The sequence below is a fragment of the Pipistrellus hanaki genome (assembly GCF_964339955.1).
Source record: "Pipistrellus hanaki genome assembly, chromosome: 16".
In the NCBI taxonomy this organism is placed as follows: domain Eukaryota; kingdom Metazoa; phylum Chordata; class Mammalia; order Chiroptera; family Vespertilionidae; genus Pipistrellus; species Pipistrellus hanaki.
The window spans coordinates 3,542,896-3,557,919 of record NC_140518.1 but is presented as its reverse complement, the minus strand read 5'-3'; the positions used below and the strand labels follow the sequence as shown (position 1 = coordinate 3,557,919).

At 57.8% G+C, this 15,024-nt stretch overlaps 1 protein-coding gene across 2 annotated transcripts; it reads left to right on the top strand.

Moving 5' to 3' along the window:
• Nucleotides 1-7,477: 7,477 nt before the first annotated feature.
• RPL38 (ribosomal protein L38) lies at nt 7,478-11,430 on the top strand. 2 transcript variants are annotated; one of them, XM_084862172.1, is made up of 5 exons: nt 7,478-7,555; nt 7,774-7,807; nt 7,947-8,007; nt 10,458-10,580; nt 11,367-11,430. In XM_084862172.1, the coding sequence occupies exons 2-5, from the start codon at nt 7,805-7,807 to the stop codon at nt 11,390-11,392; spliced, it is 213 nt and encodes a 70-aa protein (XP_084718298.1). In that variant the 5' UTR covers nt 7,478-7,555; nt 7,774-7,804; the 3' UTR covers nt 11,393-11,430. The 2 variants fall into 2 exon arrangements, with proteins under 2 accessions (XP_084718298.1, XP_084718297.1); XM_084862171.1 differs by having other exon boundaries at nt 7,529-7,603.
• The last annotated feature ends 3,594 nt before the right edge of the window (nt 11,431-15,024 follow it).

Below are 15,024 nucleotides of genomic sequence, written 5' to 3'. Positions count from 1 at the left end.
ATGGGGCTGACTCTGGAGAGAGAGGTGGGGAGGGCTGGCCCACCTCCCAGGCTGCAGGGCAAGCTCCGTGAGGACCCCCAGGCCTCGCACAGAGGAGACGCTTCGTAAGCACGTGCAGATCACAAGAGTCACCTCACAGGCCGGGTCCTCCTCTCAGCAGCCCGTGGCCCAGCTGGTCCCTGAAGAGGGAGGCCGGAGGCTTTGAGGGAGTCAGGGAGGCGGTGCTTGGTGCCTAATTTCCTCCCATTACTCGCTGTGTGGCCTCGGGCAAGTGGATCCACCTCTCTGTGCCTCGGGGGGCCTCCTCAGTAGAATGGGGGTTGTGATCTCGCCTAATTTCGAGGTGTTGTGGGGAGGACAGGAGGCCATCTCCACGGAGCAGCTGGCATGGCACCTGGCACAGGGCAGGCAGTGGGCACAGGGGCAGGTAGCTCCTGTCCCCGCTCTATCCCGAAGCCACAGAACAGGGTCCCCCTGCTCCGCGGCTCCCTCCCCAGGTCCGAGGTGGCTCGGGTCAACCACGCACAGCGATGCTCTCGCAGTCCCATGGGCGCCCGCTCTGAGGGTGACCCCCCAGGGGAGGGCCTGCTGGCAGGGACGGCGCCCCTCCTCCCGCCCTCGCCCTCGCCCTCGGGGACACGTCTGAGCTGAAGACTTCATCTGCTGTAATTAGCCGGCGGACTGCATCAGTCCTGCTCCATTAACCGCAGAGCAGCCCGCCCGGCAGGGGGGAGAGGAAAGGTGAGGAGGAAGTGGACAGGAGCCCGGGGTGACCCAGCCAGAGTCCAGCCTGCCCGCCTTCTCCCTCCCCCTTCTCTCGCTTCCTGTCCCTCAGGCCCGGGCACAGAGGCCGCGGGACACATCTGCTCGGAGAAGGGGCAGCCCACGTGGCCGGGCCCGGTGCTCCTGAGAGCAGTGGGGTTGACGGGAAGCCTTCCTGGCGGAGCAGACTGTGGGGAGCAGCCAGACCCCGCCCCCAGGAAGAGCCCCAGCCCTGAGGCTCCGCCAGGCAGGAGGCTGGCCAGGGCCACTCGGCCTCCATCCCTCCATCTCCAAAGACACTGATTTCCAGGCAGGGCGCGGTGCGGCTGCCCATGAGCCTTTGCGGGAGGCTGTGGCACAGGCTTCTCAGCGCAGGGACCCCTGCTGTTGGCTCATCCTTATTTACAAGCAGGCAGCACCTCCCTGTCTCCTCCTCTCCCCCCCCACCCCCACCATGAGTCTAGATTCCTACAAATTGTTTCTCTCCGCCGGCACTAGGCAAGGAGACAGGAAGGACACGGGAGCCGGGGCTGCTGGCCTCCGGGGCTGCCCGCCCGCCCCCCGCCTCCACCGGGGACCCTCTCCTTCTCCCTCCCTGAGCACACACGTGCCCAGAGCTGGTCCACGCGTGCACGCGGTGCCTCCCACGCTGGCCCCCCACCGCACCTGCTTCCGGCTGCTCAGCAGCCACCGCTCCTCTTTAATCTGCTCGCCTCGGGAGGGAGCGCTGCAGCATCCGGAATTGCTTTCGGAGCGCGGTCCCCAATTTAATTGGAGGAACTTGTCCTGGTGCAGCAGCGTGAAGCCACCCTGCCGCCCCCGCCCGGGGTCTCCGGAAGCAGGAGCCCAGGCTCACCTGTGCGCAGGCTCACCATGCACCGGACTGCGCCAGCCCGAGCCCGTCTGTCCTCCCCCGTTGACGACACAGGAGCCTGAGGCAGTGCCCGGGTGTGGGGGTCAGGGTGTGTGGGGGACGCTTGGGGACGGACAGGACAGAGGAGAGCCTGCTGGGCTCTGGGGACGTCTCTGCCTTAGACCCACTGAGGAGACAGGGACCCAGGGACCCGGCCACGCGAGGTCACAGGCCACGCGAGGTCACAGGCCACCGGAGGTCACAGGCCAGCCCACGGTGGAGGTGGCCCTCCAGGAGGAGGGGTGGGTGGGTGGAGTGTCTCCCGCTGTCTCTGGGTCCCCACCACACCTGCTCTGTGCCCCAGCGGGACCAGCCTGAACCTGCTGGGCTCAGCCAGGGAAATGCCCAGCAGGAGACAGATCAGAGGGAGGGAGGGACTGAGGGAGGGAGGGAGGGACAGAGGGAAGGAGACAGTGAGCTTGAGGTACTGGGTCCCATCTCTAGCCCTGAGAGGTCGCCACAGGTGAGCTTGTCCTTTGGCTGAAGGTCTCGGGCTGTGGCCTTGCATGATGTAGGCTCGCCTCTCTGTGGAGGTCCGGAGCCCGCCCTCCATGCAGCCTGGCTGCCCCAGGTCAGGCCCAGGGGCTGGTCTCCCTCCTGCCTTCAGGCACCTGCCTGCTCCGTCCTCCAGTCACCTGGTCCTGCTTTGTCTGCCCCATGGGAGGGGGTACCTCTCCCCACCCCCGCCCCCGGGAGGCCCCCCACCTAAATATCGCAGCCTCTGAGGCTGTCATTCATTTCATCTTGCTCCCCCACCCCACACCTGTCCAGACCCACCCCTTCACCTGCACTGGGCATTGACACTGTTAATGCAAGAGGCCTGCCGGCTCTCTCCCCTCCCTCCCCACTCCTGCCCGACAGGGGGAGCCAGGCCCCGGGACACGGCTGCCCATCCGGGCCTCCTGTCACTCACGGCCGGAGTGCTCTCTGAGCCCCGTGATGGATGGACTTTAATTTTCCCGGAGCCGCCGCCGTGTCCCTTCCTTCCCTCCGGCCTGTCAGGGTGTTTATCTCCCGCCCCCTGGCCCGCCCCGCCCCTGGTTTTTAATTTGAAGCATCCTTCTGGCGCATCCTGAGCAGCCCGGCTGCGGAGGGAACGCATTAGCCGCTGACAGCTCTATCGATTTCCTCTCGGCCGCTGCATATGCAAGATCTGTACCAGCGATAGGCCGCCCCGGCCCGCTCTGAAGAGCCGCCATGCCCTTCCCCTTCCTCACGCCCACGTCCCCTCGCCCTGGCCCGCGCTGGGCGGAGGAGGGCGCGTGTTTCCTGCAGAGGATGGCGGCCCCTCTGCCTGCCCCACGTGCTCGTCCTGTGGACACCATCCCATCCGCAGCCGCTGACGGGGTGAGAGGGGCCGAGGAGGGAAGCAGGGGCTTTGAGGAGGTGTCATCTGTCAAAACCGACTGTGCCCTGCGCCCCCCGCCCCCCAGAAGACCAGGCAGGCTCTCTGAGGGGTCCCCTCTGCCTGTGTGCCAGCTCCGGGGCCGGAGATGTGGGCGGCTCCTCTCTCCAGGCGGAAGCTCTCCAAGCCCACCGGCAGCTCTGGCCTCGGACTGGCATTTGATGAGCCGCCGCGGAGCCGGCTGCTGGCTAAGCACTTTCTGCGCCTCGTGCCTCCCGGCATCTCAGAAGCAGGGCGGCCGCGGACCGGGGTGCAGCCCCCCGCAGTTGGCACGGGAGGCTGGGAAGGAGGGATTCGTACCTTCTCCTCAACAGAGACAGAGGTTCGGAGGTGCCAGGAGGCTCTGTCAGGGTCTCCCAGCCAGACACCGGGTTCCACCCCGAGACTGGCTGTCTCCAGGCACAGCTTTCTTCCCATCTTAGCACAATGCCTCCTCCAGGAAGGCCTCCAGGATGGGTGCCACCCAATCTGATTGCTTCTTTATGATGCCCCCCTCCCTGGAACATACACACGGTCAGGGTGCTATGTGGGTGTTGGGTGAGCTCTCCCCGTGTGCTCCTAGGTCTCCCTGGGCTCACCTCATCCCCCCCCCCCCCCCCGATTGGTCCTCCAAGGTGCTCATCTGGCCCAAAAAAAAAGCACCAGCCGCCAGGCCCGCACCAGCCTCCTTCCCTTCCTTTAGCCCTTTCCCCGGGAGCCCTGCTCGGCCAGGATGCTAGACTCTCCCGGTGGAACCTTCCCGATTTAATAAACAGCTCCCTTCCGAGATGATGGAAGGCCGGCCTGCCGCCGCAGCCAGATGCATGAGCCCCTCGGGGGCCGCTCGGAGATTAAATGAGATGGTAGATGTGAAAGCGCCGTCAGGTATGAAATGCTATCCAAACAGGACTTCTCATTTCTATCAGCAGTCACAGCCTGGATGTTAGAATTCAAGGCAGACAGGGGCTGCTAGCTCTCCTCTTCCAGTCTCAGCCTCTATCCCTCTATTTCTGCCTCCATCCCTCTATTTCTGCCTCCATCCCTCCATCTCTGCCTCCATCCCTCCATCCCTCCATCCCTCCATCTCCGCCTCTATCCCTCCATTTCCGCCTCCATCCCTCCATCTCTGCCTCCATCCCTCCATCCCTGCATCTCTGCCTCCATCCCTCCATCCCTGTTTCCATCCCTCATCTCTACCTCCATCCCTCATCTCTGCCTCCATCCCTCCAACCCTGCCTCCATCCCTCCATCCCTGCCTCCATCCCTCATCTCTGCCTCCATCCCTCATCTCTGCCTCCATCCCTCCAACCCTGCCGCCATCCCTCCATCTCTGCCTCCATCCCTCCATCTCTGCCTCCATCCCTCCAACCCTGCCTCCATCCCTCCATCTCTGCCTCCATCCCTCCATCTCTGCCTCCATCCCTCCATCTCTGCCTCCATCCCTCCAACCCTGCCTCCATCCCTCATCTCTGCCTCCATCCCTCCAACCCTGCCTCCATCCCTCATCTCTGCCTCCATCCCTCATCTCTGCCTCCATCCCTCATCTCTGCCTCCATCTTTCCAACCCTGTCTCCATGCCTCCATCTCTGCCACTCCATCCCCGTGTGGCCACTTTGGGACACCACACCCAGGGCAGGGGTGCCGTCCAGACCGGGAGGAAGCCGGGATGGCACTGCCTGGCTTTTTAAATGATCCCGTTGAGGTTTCCCAGCAGCCCTGCAGGGAGGAGAGGAGGCCGCGGCCCCCACAGGCCTCGCTCCAGAAGCCAGCAAGTGACGGAGGGGAGACTGGACCACGGGCCGCGGGCTACTGTGTGGTGAGCCCAGGGCGCCCAGGCAGACCCACCAGAGCAGAGGGGAAGTGGGAGAGGCCAATAGGGTGCCCCTCCTCCACCCAACCCCCACCACCCCACTCTCAAACCCGGGCCTCCATGTCCTGCAGGGGGCGCCCTGGGCCCTTAGACTTCACGTGTCTTCACCGGGCGCTTCTGTAAAATGGGGCGTCCTGGCTCCTCTCACAGGGGTCAGGGCTTGGTCACCCCAGTCACAGCCACCCCGTGACCTTTGGGCTCACCCTCCCCGGAAGCGTGGGAGGTGCCCCCTCCGACTCCTGGCCTCGCCTTTCAGTAGCTGCGTTTATCTGGCCATTCATCCCCCCTGAGGAAAACTTGGGTACTTGAACAAATTTGCCTCAGTGTGTCGTTACTGCTCATCTCTGCCCGCTTATTGTCCAATGCAGGAGGGCAGCATCTGTCTCTCCGGGCTCTCTGCCAAAAGGGAGGCCCAGCCCCTCCCACCACCCCTGTCCCTGCCGCGGGCAGAAGCACCAGGCATCCACTCAACACATATTTGTGTGGACTTACTATGTGCCCAGAATGTAATGGTCCAATTCAACCCTCCCTCTCTCCCTCCCTCCCTCCCCATCTCGCCATCCCTTCATTCATTCACTCCTCCATCCCTACATCTACCAGCCCACCCTGCACAGAGGGAGTGAGCTCCGGAGCAGCGTCTGGCTTGAGAATCCTACGGTGTCCGCGTTGAGCTCCGCCTGTATGCATGGAGGAGGAAGGCGTTTCAGGAGCTGTCCACAGGAGGTGAGCCCCTTCCTCACCTTCAGAGAAAGTCAGAACAAATGTACAAAAGGTTGAGGGCTGGTGAGTGTCCAGAGTCGAAGGAGAAGGGTCCTGCCTGAAGGGGAGGAGGGAGCTGAGCCTGGAGGTGAGCAGAGCTTGTTAGTGGAGGCACAGTGCAGGCTCAGCCTGGGGTCGGCGCCCAGCGCTTTAAGAGGCCAGTCGTTCGGGCCCGGAGGGCGATCACCGGTGGTGGAGCCGGTGGAACAGAGGAGACCAGAAAGGCATCAGCCCAAGGTGGGGGAGGCCGGCCCAGCGGGCGGAGAGTCTGGGAACGCCCTTCTCAGCTCAGGAGGGAGGCACCCATTCCTCTCCGCCTGAACCCCAACCTTCAGACAATCTAAAACGTCGCCCCTCCCAGTGGACCTTTCCCACTGCTGACACCCAGAGGCGTCCCCAGTTACAGACACAGGGTTTGGCTTCTTCTCAAAGGCTCTCTAGTACAATCAGAGGAATTGGGGGGGGGGTCTCCCTGTGGGTCTATGCTCCCCTGTAGCCCAGCCCCCCGGAAAATATGCTCAGCCTGGCCTCACCTAACCCAAGAGAGATGGGTGAGTTCAACGTGAAGTTCACGGTAAAGCACTCTCGCTTCAAGTGTAACAAACACACAAGGCAATTACATTCCGTTGTGCAGTTATTAAATTTTTGGGAAACAAATATAATAAAACGTAGACACTGGTAGAGAGGTTAAAAATAAATAAAATAAACGCGGAGGATAAAAATAAAGTCGATAACCACGGGCCTCCCAGAGCCGCCTGAAGAGAGGCTGCCTGAGAGGGGAGAGTAATTATGTGTCACGAAAATAACATCTAACATCGGCGTGGGCCTCCTCGACTGACAGCCGTTTTAGGCGCAGCCTCGAACGTCCTCGGCAGCCTGGGCTCGGGGACCCGAGCAGCCTGGGTTCAAGCCCTGACTCCTCTCCCGGCTCCGACAACCCTTCACGGTTGTCCCCATGGGTAAGGACAGAAACTCGGCTATTGGGATCACTTCCAGAAGGAAATGTGAGGAATGCCTAGAGAGAGGCTCTAATATAGACATAAAAAGGTCCCGCCCCGCTGGTGTGGCTCAGTGGTTGAGCGTTGACCCAGGAACCAAGAGGTCACCATTGGATTCCTGGTCAGGGCACATGTCTGGGTTTCGGGCTCCATCCCCAGTAGGGGTGCATGCAGGAAGCAGCCGATCAATGTTTCTCACTCATCTATGTTTCCATCTCTCTATCCCTCTCCCTTCCTCTCTCTGTAAAAATCAAGAAAAAATCACTTAAAAAAAGAAGAAGAAGAAGAAGGTCCCTTCATTCAAATGAGAAAAATCCCAATGCACTGATCTAATGACGGTGGTAGAGATAAGATTTAGGTCTTCAAACTGGGTCTAAAATAAAATCTAGCAAAGGCATGGGGTCGAGGGTAGAAAAGGGAAGGGAGTGGAGGAGGGAGGCAGCCCCATCCATGTGTGGAGCTGCACTTTTATTTATTTTTAAAAAATATATTTTATTGATTTTTTACAGAGAGGGAGAGGGACAGAGAGTTAGAAACATCGATGAGAGAGAATCATCAATCAGCTGCCTCTTGCACACCCCCCAACCCGCAACCAAGGTACATGCCCTTAACCAAAATCGAACCCAGGACCCTTGAGTCTGCAGGCCGACGCTCTATCCACTGAGCCAAACCGGTTTCGGCTGGAGCTGCACTTTTAATCTAGGCCTACAGGGGGCAGAGGTGCTGCAATGAGAAGGGCGAACGCTTACATGCTGGTAATTCTTGACCCTTTGCAGACACCGTACCCAGTTCCTCCTGGGGGAGGGCTTAATTGCCCGGAAGCGGAAGTTTCGTTCTTTTCCCACCCTCTTCGCCTCTGGCCGCTTGTTGTAAGTGCCTCTTTGGCGGTACACGGGGAATAGTGGGGATAATCCGAGGTAATCCACGGCCGAGGGCAACTTGCGGACCCCCGGCCTGGGTCAAGGGTGCGAGGAAAGAGGATAGAGTGCAGTGGGGCCGGCATTTCGGGGGCTCGGGAAGGGAAAGCGGAGGCGGGGGGTCCCTGTTGGTCCCGGCGCCCTGTTCATACTGTCTGTCCTCCCCGCAGGCGCCGGCCGCACGCTCCGCGCCTCGCAGCCATGGTGAGTACGGCCCCTGCTGAGACCTCCGGGAGTTGGGGGCCCCGGGGCGAGGGTCTCCGGGGGCCCGAGCGGGCCGGGGGACTCGGCCATCGCCAGCGATGTCTGGCCTGAGCTCATTCCCGTTTCCTCTGTATCGCAGCCTCGCAAGATTGAGGAGATCAAGGACTTCCTGCTCACAGCCCGGCGGAAGGACGCCAAATGTAAGTGCCGCTCCGGGGGGCGGGCGAGGAGGAGGAGAAGGTAAGGATCGCGTTGGCGTGGAGCCGCCCCCACCCCGGTGCTGCCTTCCCACGTGTCAGGCGGGAAGCCGATTGACTGTGAACATTTTTAAAAGTACGTTAAAAATTAAAAGCTGGTCCCTCGTGGCTGGGGTTTAGGGCTCCGAACAGAAGCCTCCCTGGGCGAACGCCTGCAAATGCGTGTCCCGCAAACCCGGGATGAGTGCTTGCAGGTTCGGTTCTGCGCCGAGGGCAGGCCCAGCTCGCGGGGAACTTTATTGATTCGGTAATTTCATCCCTACGGGTCTTGGTTTCCGGGCTGTGTAAAGGGAAGAGGGAGCGATGCATCGGAAACAGGCGAGCCTCGGCTTGCTGTGTGCTGGTGCCCCGTGGGTCTTCTCATTCCTACACCGGGCTTAGGGGTCCTGCTGGGATCCCTTCATGGTAGTTGAAGGAGGTCTGGGGGCTTGTGCTTAGAGCAAGAGAGAGCTTGGATTCCTTGCGCGGTGTTAACCTAGGATCGTCTTCTCCATAAGAGCTTCCTCCCCCCCTGAGGGTTCTCCGGAGGGAAAGGCCTTTTGTGGAAGTGGGCCTGCGGGGCTGAGAACCGGCCTCGCTAATGCTGTTTGTCCCCGGGACCTGAAGCTGGCCGCAGGGTGACATGGATGAGATGGTGATCACCTGTGGGGGGTGAGCAGCAGCTGGTGCGAATGCCCGCCCTGCCGGATGGATGTGGGGACCACAGGGGCCAGGGGGGCCGTGTTGGTATGCAATACAGAGGGCATGATCTTCATGTCAGATTTAGTTCCGACCAGGGAATTGGGGTCACTGCCTGGTTCCAACCCAGCTCTAGCAATAGCTGTGGTGAACATAAGCATGACACCGTTTCCTCGTGTTGAGGGGTGACAGTGGGATGATGACCCATTGGAGACCTTAATGCCTTGGAGAAATTGCTCTAAATCCATTGATTTGTTTGCATTTTAATTCTGTTTGGGGGCCTGATTCTATACTGTTTGTCCTGTGAAGACAAGTCATGGTCCCCTGGGCAGAAGAGGGCCTTTTTTTAATTCTAAAATAAATGTACATGATGTGAATTTGCCATTTTTAAGCGTTCATTTCGCTGCTATGAAGTACATTCCCACTGCATCTCCCAAACCCTTGATCTTGCAAACAAACTGTACATGCCACTGCATCGTTCGGACTGGCCTAGGGACCTCTTAAACGAGATCAGGCAGTGTCTGTTCTTTGTGACGGGCTTTCTCGTTTAGCATCCTGTCCTCCAGGCTGAGTCCCCGTGGAATGGACAGACCACGCTGTTGATCCGGGCATCCTGCTGCGGACAGGGAGGGCTCCCACCTCTGGCTGTTAGGAGTAATGTTGCCATGAACAGTGACGTGCAGGTGTCCCTTGTCCCTCGGTGCCTGGCATACACCTGTAACTGGAATTAATGCATCATGTGATGATGGAGGATAAATCTCTTAAGAGATCCTGTACCTTACAAGTGCGAATAGGTGTACAGCTAACGCTATGGCCGACGCAGCTACTTGAGCGAAGGTGGCCAGTGCCGGGTGCCGGCTGAGCCACCGTGCTTCAGCTTCCTGCCTCGAGCCTGTGCCTTCAGCAGCTGTTGGCAGAAACGGGTTGTGGGTACAAGTTGGCCTGTGCTGCTGCTGTGAGGCGCTGGGTACGGTGTCTGGTCAGGTGCTGGGGCTGAGCACAGGAGCCTGCTCGGTCCTTACCACCGCCTCTTGATTGGCCTTCATGCTAACATCCTACAGGCGAGCCCTGAGCTGTCTCTGAAGAAGTTGGGGTGCGGGCTTTGGTGGGCCCTGGAATGACTGGCCCGGGGAGGCAGTCTGTCTCCCAGGAGCCGGAGGCGCTGCAGCGCATTGATGCCTGTCCCTGACCGGACTCCCCAGGCCTCCCACCCTGCGCTGGGGGCTCCTCGCCGCCTGAGTGTGGTCCTGAAGTAGAACTTGGGGCAGTGATGGGCCCAGAAATGGCTCCGTGTCCGTTTAGGAAAAGTGTGAGGCACACTCACTGTTCTTTCCCTTCCCCCCGAGTGGTGTGCCACCACAGAGACCGGTTTCCCAGCAGATAGCCATCTCCTGGCTTTATAAGCTGCCTCCTTCCCTTCAGAAAGTAAGACGGGGCAGTGTTCTAGGGTGTGTTCAGTGGACAGATACATAAACAAACCGTGAAGACCAAGCCCCAAGTTCATGAGTTAATGATCGGGGAAAGCAGCCTGTGGCGGTTTTGAATATTGGGGTCAGAGGGAAGCTTGTTTTCTGTCTCAACAGAGGGACAGAACGGGTCCGGCACAGCTGTGGCTGTGGTTTAGGTCATAAGTACCACTTTCTACATATGTATAAAGCAGGTGAACCAAGTGATGTCTGTTGCGATTAAATTGTTGATTCTGGTCCGTTTGGTAGCCGTCAAGATCAAGAAGAATAAGGATAATGTGAAGTTCAAAGTCCGATGCAGCAGGTACCTGTACACCTTGGTCATCACGGACAAGGAGAAGGCCGAGAAGCTGAAGCAGTCCCTGCCCCCGGGTGAGTGCGCGGGTCCTGGGCAGGTGCACAGGCTGTGGGCGGTGCCCGCATCGCCATCCTGTGCTTGAGTTGTGCCCAGTTAGAGGCGAGTCCATTCTGTGGACGTGTTCCCCTGGTTCATGCTTTTCTAGTGCAGAATAGTAACAGCTCACACCTACTCTGTACCTCATTTCATCCCACCTGGCAGAGGCTGGTTTTGAGGATCCCCATTAAAATATATATATATATATATATATATATATATATATATATATATATATATACACACACACACACACATTTATTTTATTTTATTTTTTTACAGAGAGGAAGGGAAAGGGATAGAGAGTCAGAAACACTGATCAGCTGCCTCTTGCACACCCCCCACTGGGGATGTGCCCGCAACCAAGGTACATGCCCTTGACCGGAATTGAACCTGGGACCTTTCAGTCTAGAGGCCGACATTCTATCCACTGAGCCACACCGGTTAGGGCAGAGGATCCCCATTTTTACAGGTTGGAAAGCGGATTAAGTACCGCGGGCCGTGAGCCTGGGTTAAACAGAGGTCCATCCTGGTGGAGCACCGAGCAGCTCCAGGGGCTGCCTGGCCACCGTGAGGGTTAGCTGGTGCTGCTCGCGTGGGAGCCCCTGGGCCCGTCTATAAAGGCTGACAGGTGTTTGGTTTTATGTGAAACCTCCCTGTGGGCTTACTGTCTGAGCCCTGTGAGCCTTCTTAGCTCAGAACAAGTCCCAGACAAGCAGCTGTGACTGTCTTCTGATGCCCCGCGTTTGCCTCTCTCGCTCTAGGTTTGGCGGTGAAGGAGCTGAAATGAACCCGACATCCTGACCTATAATAAAACGTTAAAAACTCTTCTCGTGTGTCTTGTCTTTGAAGGCCGGAAGGAAAGGTGTGGGTTGCTAGGCTCCGGTGGGGGTGGGGTGGGGGTCCTGGTGGAATGTTTGTGGGAATGAGCCAGCCCGCAGAGATTTAAAGTCACTTAGGTAAAAGGAGCCCCATTACAGTGAAATGGCTGGTTTAAAGGAGTTAATTAGCCTTGGAAATGGCTGCAAGCTAAGCCTTTATCCTTGGGATGTAGCCCCACTTTCATGTCCATGTTCTGGGCCCATCACCATCCCACCCCCTCCCCCAGTCCTTATAAGGATCTCGGGAGCAGTGGCTGCAGGGGGTGAATGCAGGGCAATTTGGAGCCGGGCTCGAGTCCTAAAGCTGAGAGAACATGAGTGCCGAGGAGCCCAGCTTCCTTCCAGAGGTCTGCCCCGGCCTCCAGGCAGAGGGGCAGAGATGAGTTTGGACTGTGTGTGTGTGGAGGGGCCCAAAACAGCATGAGTGGCAGCTTAGGTCCAGCCAGGCCTGAATCAGGATTAAATCCTGGTTCTGCTGTGGGACGCCTTTGAGCACCCTGAAGAGCACTCAGCTTAGAGCGAAGCTCCTCCCCCTGGAGGTGCCAGGCCAGCACAGGCTGGGGTTCCTAGACCCTTGGCAGGGAGGTGTCCCATCATCGCCTCACTTTCCAAAGTTACTGCAAATGCCCGTGATTCAGTGGTTTATCGTGAGAGCTAAATTGGGCCTTGGTGAAGATTTGGAAGATGGAGGTGGTGGTCGTGTCAGCATTGACCACAAGGTGGAGACATACTCCAACATATAGACCCTTGACAGGCCAGTCGGGAAATGGTTTACCAAGTAGCTAAGAGCCCGAGGCCTGATTTCTCTTAAGTTTTCAGGGTGTTTGAACTGGGTCCTGCAGGACTTGGGTTTTATTTCTTCCGGGTGCTCATGACCAGTAGCCCCAGTGGCTTCAGTCCTCCCCATTCTCAACGTCCGGTGCCCAGGAGGGAGGGTGCGCCGCTCTGGCTCCCTGTGCCCGGCACATTGTCCGGAGACCAGCCCCAGCTCCTAGGAGACAGCCTTTCATGCCAACTTCTCGGCTTGCTTGTGCCTTGTCACTGGCCCCGCTGATTCCAGAGCTGAAGCTGGTCTGAGCACAGGTGTGTTAACCCTTCCAGTGGCTGGTGCCAGCTGCCACCCTGCTGAAGTCAGCTTGGGAGGGCTTGTTCTGGCTGTGCCAGGCAGGATATGGGCCCTTTGGAAAGGTGGGTACCATTCTCACTTCATCTCCCCAGGAGGCCTGTGTGTCAGTTTCTGCTTCCTGGCGCACCTGCCAGGGCGGCTGGCCTCCGGGGATGCAGCCAGAATACTGTCTAGCTGGGCGCAGACCGGCCCAGCAGGTTTGGGTCTGTCACACGTGAGGAGGGAGCTTTTGCAGTTGCCTCTTCAGAGAGTGAGCAGGCCTTCCCCTTAACCCACCCACTCCTTCGGGCCCAATCCCAGCTCTGGAAAGGCTGCCCTACACCAGTTCAAGATCAATCCTAAAGGCAAGCCTCCCTGCCACTCCCCAGGAGACAGACCCCTCCCACCTGGGTCCCTTGTTCTCCCTCCTGAGGGACCGCCAGCTCCCAGTTGCGACTAATCCTGGAGGAATGCCGAGTCCTAACTTGCAGGCTGCGGCTGCGCCTTCTGTGCTGTGGACATGAGGAAGGGGAACCAGGCCGTGCCTGTCAGAGGTTCCAGGGACACCATAGGCCGCGTGGTCCCCCTGTTAGAGGTGCCCCTGAGGGCCCTGCGTAATTCTCCAAGCCCATCTTCCTTTGCAGCCAGCAGTGGCTGCTTCAAAGACCAAAACCCTTCCCACATGTGCTCTGGCTCTTGCCTGTCTATATTTAAAAACACAGGCCCTGGCCGGTTAGCTCAGTTGGTTAGAGCGTTGTCCCGACATGCCAGGGTTGTGGGTTCAAACCCTGGACAGGGCCATACAAAAAGCAACCAATGAAAGGGGAACAACAAATTGATGTTTCCCTCCCTCTCTAGAATCAATAAAAATAAAAAATAAAAATACATACATATATATACATATATATCTTTATTCTTGTAAAGGCATTTATTTTAAAGTAAGGCTTATTGGGTGTAATTTACAGTGACATTCACCCTTGGTGTGCAGTTGTGCGAATTTTGACATTTACAGCTGTGTAACTGCCACTGCAATCGGGTGATTCTGTCACCCCTACGGGCCTCTTGCACCTCAGCGCTGACCTGTTCTCGGCAATTTTCCAGTCTTTCCTCCTGGTCCCTCCCCTGACGCTGGTTTGCACTTGCCCAGCATGGTCCCTGATCCCTTATCATAGTCACTGCCCTCTGCTCAGAATCCTCCCTGAGCGGCCTCCTGTCCGTCATTCTTCAGCTCTCACCTCATCTCATTCCCCAGGAAATATCCCTGGACCACCCTCCCTCCCCCCAGACTCCATCCCTCTCTGGGATCCAAGGCAGCCCACTCACCTGTTAGATCCAGACCCCATGCAGACAGGAACCTGTGTTTTATTTATCACTGTGTCCCCTGGAACAGAGGGAGCTCCACCCACATTTCTTAAATGAAAGAAAACCCCTGTGAGAGAAGCTTGGTCTCCAACCTTCTGTGCCCCAGCTCTGGGCATGTGCAGATGAGATGGCCCAGTCATGCTCCGGGAAAACTGACCCCAACTGACAACCAGGAGGAGAGGCCAGGACACCGGGCTCCTTCCCAAAGCACATAGTAGGACCTCAGGCTCTTGGGGCCGCTGTGGGCTGTCCATGGTGTTTGTAAGCGTTTGTGGACTCCGGCATCCACCTAGTTCCTGGATCCAGGAGCCTGGGGGTTTGCCCCAGTCTCTACTACCCCTTAGGCTGGCTGCCAGGGCCCAAGCCCCATCCCCTCAGGACCCCTTACCTCCACTCCGGTCTCCCCAGCCCCGGCCTGCCCTTTGCCCTGCCCTCAACCTGCCTGCCCAGCGTCCTCGGTCACGCCACGCTGTTTTCAGGTGCAGAAGCGTGGCCCTCTGCTGCCTGGGGCCTCTGCTGACCTTCAACTCCTGGGAAGGGCCTCCGAGGCTATCAGATCTGCAGCTGCCCCCACAGTCCTACCTGTTTCCCCAAAAATAAGACAGTGTCTTATTAATTTTTGCTCCCAAAGATGCGCTAGGTCTTATTTTCAGGGGATGTCTTATTTTTCCATGAAGAAGAATACGGTACACATTTATTGTTAAATGAAAATAAAGGAAATTTATTACCTGTATACGGTACGGTAGTACGGTAGTTGTCAACACAAACCAGACAAACTGTGAATCCTACAGTATCAAGAATTTACTCATTTATTCAATGACAATCATGTCATCATCTTCTGGAACATCATCATAACAATCCAATTCCTGAATTTCCTGGTGCATTTCTTGTGACTCCATTTCTTTCAGAATCAGTGGACCAAATCTCTCATGTTTAGCAATAGCAATGTCTTTAAATGAGTACTTCTTGTCAAGGTAGCCTGCTCGCAGTGCATTTGCAATGCAACTGTTAGTGATTTTCTCCCATGAATTCTTCACCCAAGTCACAACTTCTTGCAGTTCAGGTTTCACAAAG

Coding starts and splice junctions, on each gene's coding strand:
- RPL38 (XM_084862172.1), top strand. Junction 8,008..10,457: donor CCGGCGGAAGGACGCCAAAT/GTAAGTGCCGCT, acceptor TCCGTTTGGTAG/CCGTCAAGATCAAGAAGAAT. Junction 10,581..11,366: donor GAAGCAGTCCCTGCCCCCGG/GTGAGTGCGCGG, acceptor CTCTCGCTCTAG/GTTTGGCGGTGAAGGAGCTG.